Below are 23,494 nucleotides of genomic sequence, written 5' to 3'. Positions count from 1 at the left end.
TCGTATATTAATTCATGTGTATAGGAAACCAGCATTTCAATATAATTTCTGTCTTTTGATAATCTCAGTAAGAAGAGAAGATTTGTATGTGCCAGTAGACTCAGACAGAAAGAGTTTTCTTTGTCTTAGATGATAAACTTTAATGGAAACAACAGCCTGCAAGAGAGCATTTTCTGAGTTCATGGAAATCATTCAGACCGTGCTTTTGTTTTGCTAGCAAACATTGCTTTTTTAATTCAGAGAACAGTTTTTACTGGCCTAGGGAAGCCTGTCTCACTTGATAATGGGCTCTGAATCCAGTGGATTATTGCAGGGATTTTATCTTGCCGTAATCTCCAGGGAGAAATGTACAAACAGCTGGGAGAGCAAGAAGGAACTGCATTGTGCGGCGGGAGATTGTGGAGCAGAATTTTAGGGTGCTGGAGTGGATCTCAATACCAACATGAATCTTTTCTGTTTTTCTCTGGTAAGTGTACACAGACATGTTTTTATTTAGTGGGTTACTGAGTTCATAAACTGAACTGGTGGGTGTGCTTTTACGGAAAAATAGTGAAGGTTTTATATCACAAACGGTGCAAGGGTTGTATAACAACAGCGAGGCTCTCTAGCCTAGATGAAGGAGTTTTTGTATAAGAAATTGTATGTAGCAAAATATGATTCAGTAAAAATATAACACAGAGAATGTGTAATAAATGTGCCATGCACTATCTGTGACTATTTCAAACCATGCAGATTTAGTTATGAGGCATTTAATCCAAATACAGTAAAACACCTCATAAGTAAGATAAAATTACTAAATATATATATGTTTTAATTTGGTTTACAATAGGGTTTTCTCTTTTTTAGATAATAGTATCCATTTTCCTTCTTCAGTAGTTTGGGAGAACTGCTAGAACTTTTCAAGCAATAGTTTTCTATTAGCCAAACATGAAAACACAGTCATCAGGGGTAATTTAGTCATGGCAATATTTGTACACAGACAGAGGACTTGATTTAAGATCCTCTTTAGTTGGGGGTTGCTTTTATTTTTTTTTTAGTTTTCTTTTTTGTGGGTTTTTTTTGGGGTTTTTTTGTGGGGTTTTTTTGTTTGTTTGTTTTGGGGTGGTTTTGGGTTTCTGTTTGTTTGTTTGTTGTTGGGGGTTTTTTTGTTTGTTATTTTCTTCTCTTTCCTTGCCCCAAGGCAACTGCTCAGAATGAACAGGTAAATCAGGATAGGAAATCCACGGGAACTGTTTCTGTTTTAAGAGCTTAACCATCTGCCAATACCAATGCTCAGTATTAGTAATGGTAATTAGCTGAGTATCTTTGCTGTATTTACACAACACAGTAGATCTGATTGCCCATTTTTCATCTTTTGTGCAGATGTTTAGTATATCTTCCCCATACATTTAGAAAGAACAATAAAAATCAGTATTCAAGCTGCACTAATACAAACTCAAATAGGGCAACTGCTTTGCGTCAATCGTTGCTCCTGATTGCTAATACTATCTTAGTGCAGAGTCCTGGTGTTTTCCAGATCATAAGGATTAAAAGCTGGTTTGTACTTAAAGTAAAATGCAGTGGTATTTCAGGATTCTGTGACAAGAGTCACTCAGAAAAATAATTCCCTGGGAACTCAATGACAGTTTTGATCATAGTTCAGTGTGAATGCCTGTGTATTTGTACAAAGTTAACAATGGCTTCGTGGTACAATCTGTAACAGCTTGAAAATACTCATTTCAGAAGTTCTTTGGGAAAGAACTGTTCTATCAATATTCTCCTGTTCTGTTGGAGCAGCTTCTTGTTTTCTATGCAGTTCACTTTTGAAAAAGGTGTTGAGCCTTGTATTGGTTGAGAAACCAACATTTAGATGAAATGTCAGGTAGATTGTGCGGGTGAGAGTAGGTCAAGTTCCAGTTTCCCTGTTAAACTCAGTATGCAGCACCCAGGGTTTCTGTGGGAGAGGTAATGACTCCAGTGATAATGGATGGTTCAGACAAGTGAAAGCTGGTGCCATAATAGTTTTCTGTAATGACATAATTAGTTCTGTTTAAAGATTGCTGCTAAGAAGATAACCTCCGTTCTTTACAAGCTTTACATGGGAGCCATTCTGTCCGCTTTGGTAATCTTCTGCTCACCCAGCAAAACACCTCACAAGTTATCAACATCTAAAGATAATTTATAGGTCATTAATGTGTTTCATAAAAGGAAGAGCCCTGTGCAGTCCTCCCTATGCCTGTGACATGGGACAGCTGCTTTCAGTAATCAGATTGTCCAGCTTGGAAATGAGCTGGTCATCCAAGTATGTGCACTGGCCACTTCTACTCTGTCACCCTGTGACCATGAAAAAGCTGGCTACAAAGCAGTTGTAGTATCAATATAAGGGTATTTTTCCCTTCAAGACAGTCAAGCCAGAAATAATGAACAGCAACCACATAATTAGGATTTAAAGGCAACTTTTAAAGGTGCTATGGGAGACAGTTCCATAGTAGATGGAAATAGCCACCAAGGAATAGAAATCATGGCTGATTTACATCAAGTGAACATCTGGAGTAACTGCTAAACCTGAAACCATGGAAGAGAAATTCAGACTATTCACAGACAAAAAAAAGCTGTACAAAATAAACAATACTCTCATGGAAGTATTTGTCTCATGTAGACTGACGAGATTTCACACTGCAAAGAGGGTGTGTATGTATATGTGTGTGTGCATATGCATATATTGTTAAATAGACTGGTTTATAGCTCAGAAAATAGTTTTCTACCCTACAGAATATAGTGGTTGAAGTAATCTACAACCTGAGAGAATTACTATAATATTCTGTTTAAAACCAAAGTTTAACCAGACTTCTGGCTGATCCAAAGTGGTGAAACATCAGGATAGTTAGAGGAACATCTGTTCATACTGTTGAATTTTAATTCGGGTTTGCTTTTATACCTGTCCATAAAACTGAGACATAGTTCTAGCATGAGAGACACGATACTATGGGCCAGTGTAGCAAGTGGTTATGTGTAGGCTGGAGACAAACAATAGTCCCAAGATGGTTGTGATGGGGCTTTGGAGCCTGAACTGGATTCTCCCCTTCCCAGGGAGGCAGACGGGAACTACTCCAGTCTGTCACCACCTGGGAGTCCTTTGATCTCCTAGTGTGAGTGCTCCAGGATGGGGTGTTTCCCCAGCACTACTTTGTGTCCTGAGTTGACTTCAGAATGATTTGGTTTCTTAACTGTGATTATTTTTCGCATCAGACTCATTGCCTTGATCTCAAGAGATTTGCAGGCAAATTAGATTTGCCTTCAAAGCCTTGTGTTCCTTTTCTATTTACAAAATGATCAACAGGATAAATGTATCTTTTTTCTTTTTTGTAGGTATATTATGTTAAAAGGTCAACCTTAGACCCTAAATTTGCAGTGCCTTTTCCATCCCATGGTGCTCAGCATGTCAGGCAATTGAATCAGAACAATACTCTTTGTATTATGGGCAATATATAGAGAGGGCCCCAAATCAAGCACTGCTTTTGTATGAAATGCAAGAAAGTATGCTGCCAACCCACCTTTTTTGATACACTGCCTAATACATATCAGAATCCTCCAAATCTGAGAAATCAAATTTATTGTTGAATTGTGAAGTCCTTTATTTAAGGTAGCATATTTTTCCTATATTATTTTCCTAAACTGGCTCTCCAATATCGAGGATATACACACTTGGTTAGCACCAATTCACCTGGAACAGTACCTGCTAAACCTATCCTGACTTATACTCACACCCCCTGCCTTTCAGTAAAGTTTCCATAAGAAAGTGGGTCTGAGGGAGATGAGACAAGGTACTCCTTACACAAGGTAATACTGAACAAGTACATCCCATATATTTGGCAGTGAACAATGGCATTAGTAATGGAACTAATGAAGACACAGAAGAATTTCAGATAGTTAAGAAGTGTCAACCTCTTGTATAGCAGAAACCTGTATAAGAACACCAGTAGAGAAAGGCTGTGACACTCTTAATCACAGTGTTGTTCAGACCAGTTGTTCAAGTTGAGCACCGGTCTTAGGATTTAAGCCAAACAAGATCCCTTTTATTTGTCTATTTCTTTCCCATATGGTGCCTTTCTAACCACCACTTTTTCTAGTAAAATGTAAAGTTAAGTACTGAGTGAAAGCCTAATCCTCTTAGTGATTCGCAGTAGCATTGCACTAGTTATGTTTTATTTTGGTTGTTGGTTTAAAGATGTGCTGACAGCACAATGTAAAACGTATTACATCTAATGTTATAAACTGAAGCAGCCCTTGGCACTAAAAGCTAATGTTTCAATGATGCAAAATGGAGAGAGAATAAGTATTAATAAAAGTGATGTAGTGGATAACTTATGAATTAGCTGGAGCCTCTATGTTAAAGAAGCTATGGCATAAATAGAAAGGTGCTAATGCTGCTATGACTATAGGGACATGATGGTACTTAGAAATGGACTGGACTTAAAAATATGTTTTAACAAAGAAGGATTAGCTGAATGTGGAAAGACCTTCCTCTAAAGTGGAGTGTGATTAAAAGTGTAGTGCTTCCTGTGTAATCATCTCCATATGGTCCCTGTTCCTTTTAGCTGGATTGCTATCATCCCACCATACACAGGATTCCACCCTTAAACCTCAGATGGAAAATGACCTGACTGCATTACTGAATGCTCCCTCTCTACCTTATGATCACTCTAGTCTCTGCATGCCGTGATGATAATAATATCATGCAAAGGAAAGAGCTACAGGCAATTATTTGCTTCTAGATCTGAACTAGGACATTTTGTCCCATAAAACTCCTGAAGCAAAGAGTTTCAGAAAGCTTTCTTATTCCATGTAGGATAAAGAAAATGTGCTAACTACTCCAGAATTAAGTTCATATTTTATTCTGCTATCTCTCATTTTCCTCTCATTATCCTCATTTCCTCCTATGCTCAGGACTACTAAAAGAATTAACATATAAAATAAAAAAACTTCACTGACTTGGCAGGTTTTGGTATAACAGTAGACTTAACTATAAAATAAAATAGAAGGGAGCAAGAAAATTTCAATTTCAGTTAAATACTTTGAGTTGCCCTCAAAGAAAGTCAATTACTACAAGGAAAATATACTCTTATAAAGTATAAAACCGGTAAGCAAAGAAATCAATTTTGAAAACTGAAGATGTATTTTCTCTTTTTTGGGTGCTCTCCTTCTCACTCTTGTGTTTTTTTGGTTTTTTGTTGATTTTTTTTTGGTGTGAGTTTTCTTTCTTGCACTTCTTTTCCTGGTTGTTGTCTCTCACATCCTTTCCCTCTTTGTTGTGTGTGCTCACTCTTTCTTGTGTCTGCACTCACCTGAGCCACAAAAGCCTCCCTTCTCCCCTTCTCTCCTTCCATTGTTTTGTTGCTCTTTATTTTTTTCTTCCTCCCTGCTTCACTGTTCCTTGCTTTCTCTTTTCTCTCCCTTTTCATCTTTCTCATGCTTCTCTTTCACATGAGCTCTCATTTTATGCTTCTCTCTTACTTCAACAAAGTCATGTATTATTCCCTGTTGAGGGAGAAGTGTATGGTTACACTTTACATTGCAGAATCCTGGAAATATGTGACAAGGTTTTAAACTCATCCTTTTTGTCTCGAATACATGATTCTGCTCTCTCACCCATTTTCTCTCTTCTCATGACCTTACTCTCTTTTCTGCACCCTCATGCCCTTTCTTAATACTTCATGGCCACTCAATCTCATGCCCTGGTGCTCACTTTCTTGCACTCTTCCCCCTCTTTCCTGAGAGCTGTGTTTGTCACAAGGACTCCCTGTCCACCAATTCTCACATATTCACTCTTTCTCACAAGTTATCCTGCTCTGTCTTATCCCCTTCCTCACAGCCTCTCTTTCTCGTGCCTTGCACTGTCTCCCCCATTCTCATGACCTCACGCCTTCCCTCACAAATCATTCTCACTGTCTCTCCTGTCTGCACACTCACTTTCTTGCACATGCCTTCTCTCTCTTGAGCAATCTCTCTTTTGCACACCATCTCTTCCTCATTCTCCTTCTCTGTGCTATTCACAAGACCTCTCTCCCTCCTTTTAAATGGCTTCATGATCTCTCCTACTGATTCCCTCTCCTACTGATTCTCCCTTCGCCTTCTCTGGCTCTTCCACTCTGTTTCCTGAGTTTTTCCTCTCATGGGCACTCTAGCATCCATTCACTTACTTTGTTGTGCCTACTCCTTTTCTAAGGCCATTCCATCTTTTCTTGTGCCAGTGTTTCTTTTCTAGCACCATTGTGCCCTTTGTTGTGACTTCACATCCATTCCTGCACCCTCACACTCTCTTCTTCTCATGCCCCCACACTTGCTTTTCTGTGTCTGCTTTTTTCTTTTGCATGCCATATTTTCCCAGCACATGGTCTTTCTCACATTCTTTCTTCCTTTTTCTCACACTCTCTTTCTTGTCTTTGTCTCACATGCACTTTCTTGCAGCCTTGCTTGTGCATGCTTGTGCTTTTTCACACATTTCCTTTCTCAAGCACGTGCCCTTTGTCATGATGGTGCTTTTCTTGCACCTTTGCTCTACCCTTTGTGATTTCTTTCTTGTGCTCTCCTGCTCTTGCCGTCAACCCTGCCCTTGCTTGTACCCACTCTTTCCTCTGCCCTCCTGCTTTCTCATGAGTGTTCTCTTTTATGTGAGCATTCCCTCTGATGTGGGCTTGCTCTGTCTTACAGTCATATTTGCTTTCTTATTTTATCTCGTGCACACTTCCTCTCTCACATCTCACTCTTGCATGCAGGGATACTTTCTCATGCCCTCTCCTTTTCTCACACCTTGATTTCCCTCACATTCCCTTTCTTGTGCCCTCACACTCTTTTCTCACAACCTTGTGCTTAATCCTTTTCACATCTTGATGCTTGCTTTCTCACTCCATTTCTCTGCCCCTCTCCTTGTGCTTTGTCCCTCTTTATTTCTTGTGCATTCCCTCTCCAGATTGCTCCCCCTTTCTTGTGGCCTCTCTTCTCATGTGCCTTCCCTCTTTCCAGCACCCTCCTTGCACATGCTGGCAGTTTCTCCTGCAGCCATTCTCCCACACACCATGGGCTTTATCCCATCCTTTTGCTTTCCTTTCTTGTGGTCACCCTTTCCCATGCTTTCACTTTCTTGCTTGCTTTCTTGTCCATGTCCTTCCTTTGTCACACCCTTGCTCATTTCCCTGCACTTGATCTTTTTGGTGCCCTCCCTCTCTCATATGTTCGCTCTTTGCCATTCCCTGGCTCTTCAGCTACACTTGCTATTTCCCATGTGCTTACTCTCCACACACTCCTGTGCTTCCTCCTGCACTCACACCCTTTCCATTCCCTTATGTTCACTCTTCCTCAGGGAAACTTTACTTCTCATCCCATATCTCTGTCTCATGCTCTCTTTCTTGTCCTCTCCCACTCTCATTCATAGGTCCTCTCACTTTCACACATTCTGTCTTTCTCTCTTGCTACCTCATCTCTTTGTCTCCTCCAGCCACTCCCTGTTTTGCGTGCTGGCTCTTCCTTGTGCACTCACTTTTTCTTGTGTTCTTCCTCACAGCAGTCATGCCTTCCCATGTGCTCCACTTGCATGCATCCTCTTCCTCACGCCCTCATAATTCTTCTCCTTGTGCCCTCACTCTTTCACATGGACCTGCTTTTTTTCTGCACACTTGCTTTTTCTTATGTGCCCACCCTTTCTCACACCCTTGAGCTCCATCTTTCTCACACAAGATTTCTCTCTTTCTTGCTTGAGCCCTTTCTCACATTTTTCCTTTTTCATGTACTAATTCTCACATGCTCCCCCTTATGCTCTTTCTCCCTTTCTCTCTGTTTCACCTCTTCTCTTTCCCCCTCTCCTCCCTCTCTTATCCTTGCTCTTTTCCCCACTTCTTCCCTTCTCTCTTTCTGTGTTCTTTTGGTGTATCCTTTTCCTCCCCCCACCACTCTCTCCTTTCACTGTTCCTTGTCCTATCTTGTCTCTCCTTTTTTAGCTCTCTCATACTCTCTCTTTCACATGAGTTCTCCTTTATGCTTCCATCTCTTCATAAATATTCTCTTCACCAAAGTTGTGTATTATTCCCTATTGAAGGAGAAGTAAATGGTTGCATTTCACTTTTCAGAATCTTGGAAGTGTGTAACAAGTTTTTAAACTCATCATTTTTGTCTAGAAGTGCTCAATCCACAACTTCAGATGGGGAGGCTGAACCATTACTGCTATATGGCAAAATACTTACAGTGATAAAAAATAAATGCAGTAATAAAAAAAATGCAGTTGCTGTCAAAACCCAGGCTCAGCTGGATGTTCAGTGCTTCCATGTGTTTCATAAACTAGGCACCAATTTCCCAGGAAGCATTAACTCATTAGTTCCTAGAATAGGCTCAAGTATGTAACTTGAGTATTTTCAAGAAGTTCACCATGAAATATTTCTCCCAAAATATTTATTTTGGTTTATCAAGAATCTAGCAGACTGAGGCAAATAAAGATCCATTGATAAACATTGTGCTTGCAAAAATTAGTGATGTCTTTGAACTGCTGCTCCACCAGTCAAAAATATTGCCTGTAAAGCTTTACATATTAATAATATAGCTTCAAATATACATCTGTGTTTATCTTCTGTACTAAAGGAACAAATGCCTTTAAATAATAATATACCATGTTAATTTCAATGGTGTTGCTCTGCTGAAAGTCACACTGCTATAAATTTGATTTATTCCTTAATTAATGCAGTTACAATTAGTAATCAAAATTCATTGGGAAAATATTCAGTGCAGATCAAAACGGCAACATCTAAAATCTGGGATCATCAGTTAGAGTGTCTTTAGTTTTGCCATCTGCTTTCACTTAACTCTTGAATTATGAAATGGCAGTGTGTATATGTAATCCTGGCTCTTGGAGTTGCGGGATAAATGCGAAAATCTTCGTTTCTATTAAAATGTTTATATTTTTGGTGCTTGGAGAAAAAGAACCTTACATGTGCATTTAAACACACTTAAAAATTTTCAATGCAAATGGAATTTTTAATTCTAGCCATTATCATTATTTTGGGGGCCTAAACCATCATTGTGAAATTCTGGGAGCTGGCAGCATTGTTTCAGTCTGTTTCTAAGTAATGGGGTTACCCTTCTGCATCAAATTAACTTTTTTTTCCTGTATAGAAGTACTAACTATAAAACATTTCTGTGGTTCATATAAAAGTTTTGATGGCATATGTTTTTCATAGTTTTCACAGGAATTTTCATGTAGTGTTCCATTGGAAATATACACCTGGTTTTACTCCTTCTGGGCAGATAAGATTCATTTTTTGCTGTACCCTCAGCTTTACACATGGCAACCTGTGGCATCTAAGTCATGATACTGGGAACTCCAGCATTTGGGTACTTACTAAAATCAGCTCCTGCATGCCTTTTTAGAGAAAAAAACTAAATAAAGGATTTCAAAAGACAGGGGAGGAAAACCACACTCCATTCTGCAAATCACACAAATGTCTTGCTTTTAAAATTACTGTTAATTTAATATGTTTGCAAGTGTTCATCTTTGAAACTCTGTTTAAATGTATTTTAGGAGGGCTCCATGGACAGCTTGTATGAGCCTGTCCCAGAACATCAGGAAGCCAAGGATACAACTACTCCTGACAGCCAGGCTGACACTCCAGTGAGCACACATGTAAACTGTGGGCCACCTGACAGGTCTCTGTCTTTGGTAAGTAACATTTAATTGCAAAGCATGCAATGCATTTTGCAAAAAACTGTTGCTCTTTACGTGGGCACATGTGTGTTCTGCTGGCTTATCTGCCAGTTTCAACCATTTAGGCTCCTTAGAGCCATGCCACTGTTCAAATCTCATCTCTGTAGCCAATGACCTGATTTCTGTCCAGTCTTAACAAGCACACTTGAAAAGCAGGTCATGAGTTCCTCTACTGCGAGCAGCAAAGGGAGATTAGTGCAGCTGCACTGGACAAGGGAATTTCTCTTTGCAAGTAACAGCATATGAAAGCTCTGGGTACACATATTGGTATGGTTTGTGTCTAAAGAATATACTGTTGGTGTCCTTGGTTGTCCTTTTTATTAATACAAAAAAGTGCATTTCTAAAGCATGAGTTGCATGAATTTTGTATCTGATGGCCTCTGGAATAAATCTGACATTTTACAAGACCTCATTAGGCAAACATGTGAAGAAGGTTGTCTTCTGGGGGTTTTTTCCTTCCTAAATGATGTTACCCTACTTAATCCTTTCCTATTTGTGTGTTATTGGTATAATATATGATGCTTTGACAAATAATTTAACATGGTATATTACATTTCATAATCTTATTAATTTCATAATCTCTGTTCTCTGCTTTGCAATGTGCCTTTGCTTATAATTACTATTTCCATTTCAATGTATGATGCAGTGTGGTGATTGAATAAAGGGGAAAACAGGATGTTCATCATTCAGAGGAGACTGGCCTCCCTTCAGATATTGTGCCAGGTTCTACCCACATGCTCTCTGGATTAGGTACTATGTACCTATGAGACTGCTGGGCCTTTGGTGTTGCAATATCACACAGCAGGTTTGCACACAAGATTTGCTTGGAGAAAGTGCTGGAGCTGGTGGGATAGAAGAATGGCTGGGGAATTGTGGCATGCACTTGTTAAATTGCTAAAGGACTGAAAACAACTTGTTCTTTTTAGACCCTTCTGCTGTAACCATCTCACTCTGTGCATGTCCCTCTCTTCCAGATAATCACCTTGAGACTTTATATAATGGTCCCGGTTTTGAGAGGGTAGCAGCGCAGAGATCTCAAGATGATTCCTCATAGCATCAGCACAGATCTATGAGCCTGGGCTCTGAAATGTCCCTACATTATAATTTTCCTGCAATAGGTGGGAGATGCTCTCCTGAACGACAGCATTTTTCCCCCTTACCAGGTTGTGACCTTGTCACTCTAAGAATGAGCCACCTCTACAGTGTTCCAGTTAAGAGAGCTTAATTGTGTTTGTGAAATAAGGCTGGAACCTCCTCCTAGCATGACTGTAGTGTCTTCATTGTGGGAAGCTCTAGTTATTTGTTAACTGCATGCCATTATACGTGCCCAATGTCTAAAGATGAACATGATATTACAGCTCCGGCATCCATTCAGTCTTTTCCCCCTTTGCTGTGACGCCAAACCAACTTAATATTCAATGACTGCTACACTAATATTTCGTTGGCCAATAGATGTTCATCTGGTAGGAGCAGTATTTAGACAAAGTAAAATGAAAATGAAAAAGGCAGATTTGGTTTTTTTGGTTTGTACCCAGAATAGGACATATGATAGCCTAACGAACTTTGCAATAGAAAACTAATAGCAAATTATTTTCTCAAGGTGTGGCAAAGATACATCCATAGCACTGTGCTCTGCTATGGTTTTCACAATGTGTAAGACTAAAACTGCAGTGGCTGTTTACATCAGGCTTTTTGTTTCTTCCTTTTTCTTGTTTTAGTCTGCTTTTTATTTGGCAGCATCTTCAGACTTTTCATTTTACTGCTATAGAGTTAGGCTTCATAAATTATTTGGCTAGAGAAAAATAATCAACCTATCCAGTACAGAACTTTGTTTTCCTTGAGCCAGCCTGCAGAAGCAGATTTGCTACTAGTGTAGGATTAGAAAATCCTGTACATTAATCTGAACAAATTGTAGCAAAACGTCTTTTGCACCGCACAGTGTTTTGTGGGATGGCACTGCATGGTCCATGGAGATACATGTATAACAGTGAATAGAAGAATCCAGCTCTTTGGCTTCTGCTACCTCTTGTCATATATTTTTGTTTTCTTAAAGGAGATATTATGGTGATGGCCCATTTATTCATCATTAAATATAAAGTTCATCCTCAATAAAAACAACACTAAATGGGTTAAGCACACCTGGCTCACTAGGTATTAACAAGAAGCTTCCCAAGGCTGGCTCTGGGTTTTATTTTCTGGTTTGAGAGAATATTCAGCTCAACACTTAACTAAAAATAATGGCTGGATGCTGTGTCACTGTGCTGGCCGTAGAATCAACACGGTTATTTATAAAATACTTTCTAGAAATGGAAAACAAGATTAGTGATGACGTGTCGGCAGTAAGACCTATGGAAAAATATCACTAAGGCCAGAGGCCTGTGTGTAATGTTATCTGCTATTTCTGGCATGTGAGTTATTAGAGCTACACCTTGGATGAAGCCGTTAAGCTTATTAACTGAGCCCATTTGTACTTCTCTCCATTTTTAATTCCATCACTCGGTTCCAGGCTGCGGGGCAGCCCCCTCAGCATGATAAATTCAGAACATTATTGGCTCCATTTAGCCATCCATCATTATCCAGTAATGCACGGATGTAAGTGCGCTGCTGAGTAGGTATGGACTCAAGTGAATGTTTAAATGGTTGGCTGAAGTGCGGCAGGTTCCACAGAGCTGTTAAATCTCCAAACGGTGGAGCAGCCTGGCACGGCACACTTCCTCCTCAGGAGGCTTTGCCCCTTCCTTTTTCCTCTACAACTTCAAAATCAACAGGGTAGGGATCCAGGATCAGCTCCCCTCACACTTAAAAAGGGTGATCAGGGCTACAGAAAATTCTTCCTTGTACTGCAACAAGGTAGTGATTTTCTTGCAGTGAACTTGTCTGTTATGATTTGTCCTAATCATAGCTGAGCTGTGAAGTTCTTCTGGAGACGTGGGAAATGCAGGGTAGTGTGGTCACTGGAGCTGTGCAGGACATCATTCACTGAACATACTCTTTGGACACTCCTTTTTGGACTATGGCTCTTTCTGCTCCTGGCCAAATATCTGCCCAAATGACACATCTTGTATGAAGAAAAATCTGTCTTTCATGTACACTGTTCTTCTCCTTCACATAACTCCAGATGTACTGTTCTGAATACTGTTTAGTACTCTGAATTATTTGCCAGGGATGTTTCCACTCTGGGTTCCTGTGGTAGTATCCTGGGCCTGTTATGCACACCTGCCTTTTGATTTCAATCCTCTTGGGGAATTGGCCTGCTAACTTTGTGGTTACTTTGCCCGTTGCTCAGCTTCAGTAATATTCTCAGAAAGAAAGAAAAAATTAGATTTATGGAGTTGTTTTTGTACTTCATGCATAGCAAATCTGAATTGGACCTCCCTCAGAAACAGCTGGTAGCCATGAGCACATAATGAATCATATGGGTACTCTTTGCCTGTAACTATGCTATTAAATGAATTTCCACCTCTTGTCACCTGGTGTTACAGTCTTCTACCTCACGAGCTGTCTCCAGCTTCTCAGGAAAAGTCTCTTCAGTACTAGAACCATTTTCATATATATCCTGTCAGACTGCAATCACCAAATGTCATAAGATCCACATATTTTTGAACTGCTGACCATGATATGATTGACTATCCTGTGTATCAGAAAAGTGCCAAAAAATTTATCAGTCATTCTAAGCTGTTGCCAGGAAAATCATAATCCGTTTTGATACCTGCCTTAATCTGAAATGTTATAATTGGCCTTTGATTCCTGTGAGGGCAAGAAGAGGGCTGATTATCTGAAATGATCATTTCCCTGTTTGCAGCACAGGAGCTCTATCTTTTCTCAGCTGGTTTGGAAACACCAGAGAGCTTAATTCTATTCCTTAATTCAGGGTTATTTGACAAAATCAGGAAGAAAAGGACTTTATCAATAATTTCGTCATGCTGGGTTTCCCCATGTGGAGTTTGTTTCGAGGAAACACATCTAGGATAAGGAAGGAAAGAGTTGTTCCCATAAACAAGGTAATTATGCTCTTTGGAGAATGTGGAGAGTAGAGTCTAGGTGAACCCTAATTTACATCCTAAGATAAAATACGTTTTTAAAAACTAGTTTCACATTAAAGTTACATACAATTTAAAATGTAGTCAATACTGAAAAGATACTTGTAAAAATTACAAACCACAGTTATTTATTCTTGTACCCCAGTTTAGCCACCCAATTCAGAAATAGCAGGAAGAGTGTGTTGAATGAAAGGTGCCATTTTTAAATGGTCATTTAAGTCCACCACATATTTCATTTTGGCACTGCATCCCATGATATCCTGTGAACTCACATCAGTCATCACTTCAGTATATGATGTACTGTCATCAATGCAACTTTGCTGGACTTTAGGAATTTCAGGTTTCAAGTTGTGGAGCAAAAGATTAAATCCTGTTTCATGGTCCCCACCAGGTGTTTGGCATGTGAAGATGTGAATAGAGTCTTTCTAGGTGTATGGCTACAATGGGGGCTGTCTCCAATTTTTTCTCTAGATCATTTTAAGAGATTTTAAGTCACAATATCCTTTGGTCTCTGACTTCCATGCACAATGCTTCCTTTAACAAACCTCTTCGAAATCGAATATTTGATATTTTTCAATGAAAGTTTGAAACTACCCTTTAAAATAAGCCTTAAAATCACTTATTAAACATTTTTTAACTTCTCTGTGTTTGTGCACCTCATCAAGTCATTTGAGTTGTCAAAAAGACTTGTCCCAAGACTAAAATGCTGACAATTTTTCAGCAGGAAATTTATCTTACATTGCATACATTATTTCAAAGAGAGGTACAAATTCTGTATGCTCTTTTGATCTGTATCTGTGAACAAATTGACACAGGCAAGAAAAAAGATGTGGAAACTGCATACAATTATTAACATTCACAAATATACATGCTAAAAGGACCTCCTACGCTCAGCTAAAATAACTCAGTGCAGGAAAACAGCCTTTTCTTAATGCACTCCCTGAAAAAGCTTAAAAAAATCTATGATGGGTTTTACTGAGAAGAGGGGAGAAGTATAAAACGCTCAATTATGCACTTACATGGTTTTATGTAATACAGGTTTTGGGTTTTTATCATGCAACCTGGATGATATTTTAAACTTACTATGGCCAGAATCATGCAGATGTAGTTAGAGTTACAAGAAGGAAATAAATGAAACATAATATTATGTGAAATAGGCCCAGATACACTAAGTTTTAAGATTTATAAAATAATGAATGGTTATATTATTTTTTTTATTTCCTCTTGTTGCACAACAGATTGAAGTGGTATCATCACGGACACTTTTATTTGAGTTCCTGCTTTCCAGGCCTGAAGAAATAAATGCAAAACTGATACAGTGCTTTGATATCCTGTCTCAGGAGATATCACAATAACATAGGGAGAGAGATCTCTTCTGTCCTAGCGTGACATCTCAGGTTTTCCTACAGTTAAAATTAACCTTTAAGTGCATGGTTAACTGCACAGCAAACATGCATTGACATGTTTTGGCATTATTTGCCCAGCAAGACACCTTTTTTTTTCTCTCTTTCAACAGCTACGTAACTTCACCTCCTTCCCACACCTTGTCAGGGTATAAATATTTATTGTCTGGGCCTTGGGGGGCTGTGTGATCTTGCCTCCAGGCCAGTGTTTGATTCTGATTTGCTCCCCCTCAGAGCTTTCAATTTTATTTCCAGTTTCCTTTTCCTCTTCTACATTCCCCTGCACGTTTGGGTTTACAGAGTCTGTGTCCTGTGTCTGTCAGGAAACCACATCCCTTTGCAACGTGTGGGTATTTTAATCCCCATGAAGTTCTAAAGGAATCACATTATGTAAGAAATACGATATTCATTCTTGGGGTATGATCATGGTTCTCTGGTTTTTCAGGGGTGTTATGGTTGTCAGCTTCCTGGGAGCCGTGGATAACTGAAGCCTCCTGAAATCAGGACACATAACTACATATATTCTCTGCTGCACTGTGTCCTCCACAGCTTCAGCTGTGGCTGAAATGTTAGTGGATATTAAAAATCACACATCAAAATTATATAATTCATTTTCTTCTCAGTGACAAAAGTAATATATTTGGATTAAACATTTTTGATTTACATAGACCTTTTTCTCTATCTTTTTAAAAGGAGTTTCCTGACTTTGAGAACACACTGACCAAAAAAAGAAAGTAAGTTGAGACCAGTTCAAGGTCTACACAGTGTCACTATATTTGTGTGTACCTTTCATCCTTGTTGTTTTATGAATGTTTGCCAATGTTGCTTTCATTCTCATAGAGTACATGTATTAATGTTGCAGTTGAAGAGCACGTAACAAGCTTGTAATGCTTTACTGAAGCTCTTTTGCCATGCCTTTTTCATATCCACAAAGCCTTCTTCCAAAATATCTGAACCAGGACAGCTAAAATCAAATGCACTTAATCTAAGCTTGATTTAACCATATGTCTGCTTTTCTGAGAGATTGAAGTGGTAACCTATTTTAGCATGTTTGCACCATTGACCTGATAATCTCCTGAAGACATTTTTTTATTTTGTTTGTGTTTTTAATCCAAGTAAAAAAAATAGTTTGCAAAATGATTTGGATAAAGCAGGTCAGCCACTATTTTATGAATCATTTTTGTGACAGCAGCATGTTTTGAATCCATTCATGGACACAATGCTATGGTTTGGGCTAATGATCAATATTTATTAGCAGGCAGAGGAATTCATTTTGAAAATTCTTTTTTTGCTTCAGGTTGAAGGCTATTGCATTACTGAAATGGTCCCCTTCAGATGAAATCTGAAATCCTGCCTAATGGAATGATACAGACAGATCTTATCTGTCTGCTGTGACAGACATGAAAATCCCTGGAGTTTTTGTCGGTTTTTGTTTTCTTCATTTGTAGGTGGGGCCCCACTAAATTCAGAACATCAATGTTATCTGTGTCTGTTGCTAAAAAATCTCAAAATGGGTAAAGATTTCTAGGAAAATGAAGAGCTCTTTTGTTTTAAACGAGTTTTAATCTATTTCTGGTCATCTGATAAAAACACTGGTAACTTATCAGCTGCAAACACAGAGATGTGTGCACTCATCTGTGAGATCTCAACTGTATGTCACCAACCAGGGCTCTGTGAAACTCCTCCCAAAATTTCACTAATTAAGATATGGACATAACTCTCTTACTCATGGATTTCTCATCATTCTTTTACACTTTAAAGGAAGTCAAACTACTGTGTAGACCTTACCAAGCTCTATCAAATATGATGAAATCACCTGGAGGCCTAGAAGTGTCCTGCTTAGATCAGAACTAGGTCTGCCCCAGGCATAAAAAGAGCAGTCTGTCGCTAAAATGTCAAATTTTGCAAAGTAAATAATACTATTCTGTTTGCAACCTAATCCTATTCTAAACAAATTATCAGAATTTAGGAATTTAGAAGGGTTGTTGAGATCATTTGACTGATCAATAACAAAGAAAAAAAAAAAAAGAGCAAGCTGGAAGAAAATAGTTTGAGTCAACCTGAAAAGATTTTGTAATGAAAACTATTTCATTGTGTCCAGGCATCACTATCCTGGCACAACACTCCCAGGGATAATGCAGAAGTTTTCCCATTGACATTCCTTGTAGATATGCAGGAAGTGAGTGAAGAATTGATCATTCTCTGTTCCCTACAATGGGGCAACAAGGAAGCACCAAATTATATAAAGTAGCAGAAATAACAGAAGTATTCCTTGTTTAGACAATGAGAATTAAATTGTGGAATTCTGGAATCAAAAAATCCAATGATTTTTAAATGAACTAGTGGGTCCAGACCAGTTCCTTAAAAAGCCCACAACTGTTCAGCTGCACCCTCTAGTTCAGGAAACCCTTCAGCACCTACATGAGTGAGGATGGGAGAGGGATCCAAGGTTTTGTGCTCTTTCCCTGCTGCTGATCATTGTCACAGATTCCCTGCGTTCATCTACTATTGCCTTTTGGCTTCATCCACTGCTCATAAGCTACTCTCCATTGGGCTTTTAATGGATGAAGTGAAACAAATTAAGCTTTATCCAAAGATTTTTTTTTTCCCTCTGATAAGTTAGTCTATTCTTCAAGCTTTCCTCTATAAACTACTGACCACAGCTGGAAGCATGAAATAGGACTAATCCTTGATGTAAATGTGCAAAAAACTCAAGGTTTACTGGGGCAATAAAATGTCACTCAAGGTCCTAGGAATGGTATGTTCATATGTAGCTCTTTGTTTCAATCCATTATCATGTCACCAAAGTTCAGGCAATAATTCTAAAAATTGTGGGACACTTCAGATCATATCTAAAGGAAAGTATCTCTTCTTTTCTCCCTGATGGGTTCCCCTGATTCCAGCATGAATTCTTAATTTCAAATAGACACTTGAGTCACATATTCCTGCAGAATGAAACCTCATATGCTTTCAGAGCTTTGTGTGGCATGTGGGAGTAGATGATTGGGTGAGTGAGAGAAGTAACTCCAATTAAAGCCAGTGGGAATAGCACAGCTAAATCCCTCTGCCCTGCTTTGAAGAATTAGTTTGAAAATACCCATATTTGATTAAACACGCTTTAATTTTTTCATTCTGACTTTCAGCTAATGGTAAATTCTTTTAATTCTTTTAGATCCATCCAGAAGTCCATGTCTGAAAATGAAGCATTTGGTTAGTAGCTGCTTAAATAATTTACTGTTTACTTGCTAATCTCAGAGAGCCAACTTTAATTAAGGGTCTGATTTGTTTTACAGCTGTTGGAGCAAATACAAAGGAAAGGGAAAAATAGAATTAAGCTATCAATATATTCTCCCCTCTTCCCTGCTTTCCACACACATTTGTAGGTAGATATTGAAAACAAACTTGTTAAACACAGAAACCACTTTGAGATAAAGAACCTTTTATGGCACAGCACTAGAAATACTCAGCATGTCCAGTGTTTCTTTTAATCATTTCAATAAAACCCTGAAATGTCTCTGATCTAAGAAAATTCAGGTCCCTGCCCTTTCCCATTTTAAACTACTTTGTGAGAGTTTTCACAAACAAGTTCACCAAGAAGGAAATTCAGGGGTTTTGTTAAACACTGTGTATTATCATCTACACTTGTGTTTCAATGGGTTCTATTCTGTAAATCCTCTATAGGAAATAATTATCAGGTTCTTAAAAGTAAAATTTTTTTTTTTCAGTGAGAGCTTCCTGTCATCATGCTTTCATTTATTCTTTGGAGTTTTTGTTGAGTTGTTGTATCTAGTCCTTGCTGAGTAAAAAGGTTATTGTGTGTGCCTGTAATGATGTGGCTCTATTTCACAATGTGTCTCAGGCAGATGAAAGCTCTCCTGTGTTAAGGCTTCACTCTGCAGCCCTGCACTGGGAAGACTTTCACGCAGGATGGCATCATTTGGTCTACAGCAAACAGGCTGTAATGAATCCCCAGCACCCGACAGGATCAACAAGAGATTTCACAAAGAAAATTTTCTGACATAATAGTCAAACTGAAACCCAACATTAAATAAAACTCAACAAAACCAAACCAAGCAAACCCAGAAAGCACAAACCCCTAATAGTGATCTACACGTTGTGAAGCATGAGCACTGAGGGAGCAGGAGAATGACCATCTCCTTCTCAAAGCCAGCCTAGTTCTGCCATCCAGGCTGAGACAGTCCAAGCCTTGGAGTCCATGGGGCATCACTGTGGGCATCTTTGATGCTATTCCTTGCAAACTCTAGCTCATTAATGGTAGACTTAAATAATAATAATTCCACAATTCCTGAAAGCAAAACAAAGGCACAGATGTTCTGTGGGATCATAGGTCTTAAATCCAGGGTTAAGATAACAATCATTCTGATCATGTGTTAACAGTGCTAAATGATGTATTAGACCACAGCAAAAGATGATACAACCTGAAGTCTGACCATAATAAATATTATCCATGCATCCATCCAAATTCCTATATTGCAAAATCATCAGTTCATTTCCATATCTGAGCAGATGCTCCAGGGTTCTGCAAGCTTGTTTGATTTGCATTCTGATGCTATTTTTATGGAATTTCCTGTTATTTCACAGGTTTGCTATGAATTCAGGTGAATGCTCTCTGTGCTTTTGCTTTAGACAGGAAAAATGTGAATGGCACACTTTGGCAGGGTTCCAAGAAGCCGGAGAATGATTCGTACATCAGAAGGCACTGTCAGCTTGAAGGTAATTGCTAAACATATTTCAGCTGATTTTGCATTTTCCACAAAGTATTTAAAAGGGCACCTAGGAAAATTTCTCATTTTTCACCAATAATCCAGCTAAATAATTTGTCAGGTGTTTTAGAGATTTATTTTGTCCTCAAGGGGGGAAAAAGTAGTTAAAATAAAGCTTATCTCAAAACTGGGAAGCTAAGAACACACTCTGTGACCAATTCACTCTGTAGTCCATGGGCCAAAGGAGACTTTCCCTACAGTGAATTGCCATAGCTGTGTTGTACAGGGCTTGCCAGCTGTAGTAATCCATGTTTCCTGGATATTTTACACTGCTCCAGATATCCATCAGGGAAAGGGCGCAACTTTTCTCAGAAGAAAACCTTTTGTGGCAGGTGCAAAGGAGAGTTGGCAAAATTTTAGGTGCAAGTACTTTGATTCTCTTTCTAAACCTGTTCTTACCAACTTTATTAAAACAACCTTACAGCTAATATATGGGAAGTTGCTAATGACACTGTTTAAGAGAGTACCAATATAAATTCGTTAAAATAACATTGAGTGTTAACAAGTGAGCAGTCATCTCGCCTATTTAAACACAAACTGGAGTTCAAAAATCAAAATGCTTTGATAATCTGCTTGATGTTGCTTCCAGGAATGGCATTTATATTTGTACTTTTCAAAGTTAAGGTAGATCTCTTACTCTTGCATAATCAGACCAAACCAGACAAGGCTCAGCAGAAGCAAAAACAAAGATATGTGAGATTAAAGTGGATGTATGTTTTGTTCTCAACTTAAACCAAAAAACTGGAAATATCTCCTGCACAAATAGCCTAGAGATCATCCACTGATAGAAGATTCCACAATTACCTGGATATGTCAAAGAAAGCAAAGGACAGGGTACCAACTTTCCTTCTGGATTTTCTTCAGTTCACCACTTGAAGTTAAACTCTTAAATGTTTGGAAATCTGGAAATTTCAATACCTATTGCATTTGCCCATCTATGGGCAAATTCGATTTCTTGAACCAGAACCAGAAATAAGACAGGACAGAAAGATTTAGAGGAATTCTGATCTTGTGCTGAACTAGTGAGGGGAAAAGGGACCTTCAGTAGGTCTCAGTGGCTTGCAAGGAACTGGTTCTAATGACAGGTGAAAGAAATATTAGGCAGTTCTCTCTGCACAAGTCTTGCTTCTAACCAAAACCATTTTGGAATGGTTCTTCAAATGATACTCCAGAGGTTACCAGATTGGAAGTGGGGAGAGGCTGAATGAGAAAGCAGAACTTTTTGACCTTCCTCCAAAGTCTTTTCTACTCCAGGCATTTTCTACCCTTTTAAATATCCAAAGCATGCAAAAGAAGCAGTGCACATTTTAAAAGCTGACAAGTGTTGTAATTGAAGGGCAGGGGCCCAGAGGGAACAGAAAGCAAAGCTGGCAGCTAAATAAAAATCTCCCTTTCCCCTACTGCAGTAAAATTATTTCAAGGGAAGTCCCCTTCACACAGTGGTGAAAACCTTTGCAAGGAGATTTACAGTGTATCACTATCGATCAAGATAATTCGTCACTATTGATCAAACTTTTCTCTTAGCAGAGATAATCCTTCAAGGTCTGCAAGTCTGTTGCATAATATGAATTTCTGTTAGATTTAAAAAGCCACGTGTGGTGGTCAGCATAGACTTCTCTGCTTACTTCAGAGCTGTATCCACAGACCCGTCTCAAATCCCACTGAAATCAATGTAGAGGCATCCACAGACACTGGCAGCCTTTGGATGAAGCCCTTGATGACAGCATGTGTATTATTACATCTACAAACCCAAGTTTTCTAGGCTGAAAATGCAGTGAAAATGTATCTATCCCACAGACACAATAGTGGGAGCACCTGCCTTTGCTCACAAGGCCAAACGCAAATCATCAGCATGAGATCTGCCAGCCTAAAAACATCATTGTTGAAAAGCTGACTGTGGAAGTCACAGTCATTGGGCTTCCATGAAACATTATGGAGACTCACAGGAAAGAACTGACACCTCTCAGAGCCAGTGGATGTAGTTCTCCACTGCTCCTAATTCGTTCCACAGGAGGGTGACTGGTACCCATGGCCAGACTAGGAAGACAAGAACACTGCAGCTCTCTTTGTAGTTCATCTATATCTTTTGCATGTTTTTTTGTTGTTGTTGTTGTTTGGTTGTTTTTTTACACAAATACCTTATTCCATAATTCAGTGGGCTGGAGAGCTGATCTAAGCCAAATGTAAGAGCATTGTGGGTGCAGGTTACTACGGCTATCAAAAGACACAGTGGTTGAGGGGAACCACTAGGGTTTGCTTTAATAATTTGCTGTTCTAATTTGTGTTTGAACAATATTCCATCCAAAGCAGTGTCACTGTGGGTAGTCTTTCAGGTTAAGGACATATATGTTGCCCCACAGTTTTCTGTGGTTCATTTGCACACATCTACTCAGTAATAGTATTTTGGATTAGACTGCAGGAGGACTTTGGGCAAAAGGCTGAACACTGCAAGATTTAACTTCCAGAGTACACTCACAGAGCATGGGGCTGCAGTGTACAGAGATGCCTGCAGGAGATGAAAACAAGTTATCCTGAGGACCAGAAAGAACCCAGTTATATTAATCTGGTGTTGCATGAGCACTGCTTAACATGAGTTATGGCGCTCCTGGAAGTCCAGCTAGCTATATAATGAAATAAACAACCAGATTGTCAGACACCAAGCCCTCAGGAACTTCAGGGAGATTTGTAGGTGCTTAAGACAAAATCTGGAACAGGATCTTATGTGCTTCTTTAAATAGAAATTTTAATGGTCACATTCAGACACTTTTCCATGTGATATCCAAAGAATATAAATCACTCAGAATTATTCACTGAATTACTCTCTCTTTTTCTGTTAATTGTAGAGAATACAATGAAATCAGTCTCGCCTGCCTACAGTTAGTTTTTGTGGATCTGTATGTTAAATAAGGTGTTCTTTTGCAAACAGGAGAACTACTGATGCTGTAAGGTATTCCACAGAAGCAATACGGATGCCAAATTAGGATTAATGAGAAAAAAAAACCCAACCAAAGCAACATAATCCTGCTGTTTTCTAGTGACTTTCAAAAATGTGGTGTGATTAGCAGATATTTTTCTTCATGTTTTTTTTCCTCCCTGCAAAGTATCTGAGTGATCCTGATATCTGTTCTGATGGAATCTAATCACTAGGGCTGTCCTACAGTTGTACAGTGGTGGGTGCTTTGCCTTAAGATTGGGAGTAAAAGTAGATCTTTCAAAGTAGGCTTGCTTAAAATAATTTTTTCAGACTTGTATGACCTATTATTGCTCATTGTTGTAGCGAAGGTTAATACTCTTCCCATCCAAACATTCCTTCATTGCAAGAGATCGGAGGATGTCCATCCTTTGAAAGCAATTTCTAATCTAATCTAAGGTAAACAGATCTCAGTTGAAAAGATCGTTTTTGCCCTTAAGTTTTATATGAATATTCTAGGCTTTGCTGCTGTAAATTAGCAGGGCAAGAGGAAAATCTCAGTGGGGTTCTGGGTTAGTAAACGGGAGTAAGTACAGAAGCAGAAATGAGCATGAATGAGTTTTCTTTCT

The 23,494-nt window shown here is 38.9% G+C and overlaps 1 protein-coding gene across 2 annotated transcripts in view; it reads left to right on the top strand.

Annotated features, from left to right (window-relative positions):
• Window positions 1–339: 339 nt before the first annotated feature.
• Window positions 340–23,494, top strand: part of LOC104689424 (SAM domain-containing protein SAMSN-1) — an 82,562-nt gene continuing 59,407 nt past the window's right edge. The window contains exons 1-5 of one of the 2 annotated variants that reach the window (XM_010399531.4): window positions 340–466; window positions 9,545–9,682; window positions 15,864–15,904; window positions 18,343–18,380; window positions 19,818–19,904. In XM_010399531.4, the coding sequence (XP_010397833.1) occupies window positions 443–466; window positions 9,545–9,682; window positions 15,864–15,904; window positions 18,343–18,380; window positions 19,818–19,904 (328 nt within the window). In that variant the 5' untranslated portion in view covers window positions 340–442. The remainder of the gene's footprint in view (window positions 467–9,544; window positions 9,683–15,863; window positions 15,905–18,342; window positions 18,381–19,817; window positions 19,905–23,494) is intronic. The other variant, XM_019285968.3, reaches the window with a different exon arrangement.

The sequence above is a fragment of the Corvus cornix genome, chromosome 1 (genome assembly GCF_000738735.6).
Source record: "Corvus cornix cornix isolate S_Up_H32 chromosome 1, ASM73873v5, whole genome shotgun sequence".
Taxonomy (NCBI): domain Eukaryota; kingdom Metazoa; phylum Chordata; class Aves; order Passeriformes; family Corvidae; genus Corvus; species Corvus cornix.
Note: the sequence above shows the minus strand (reverse complement) of the source record. Positions and strands in the feature narration are given on the sequence as shown.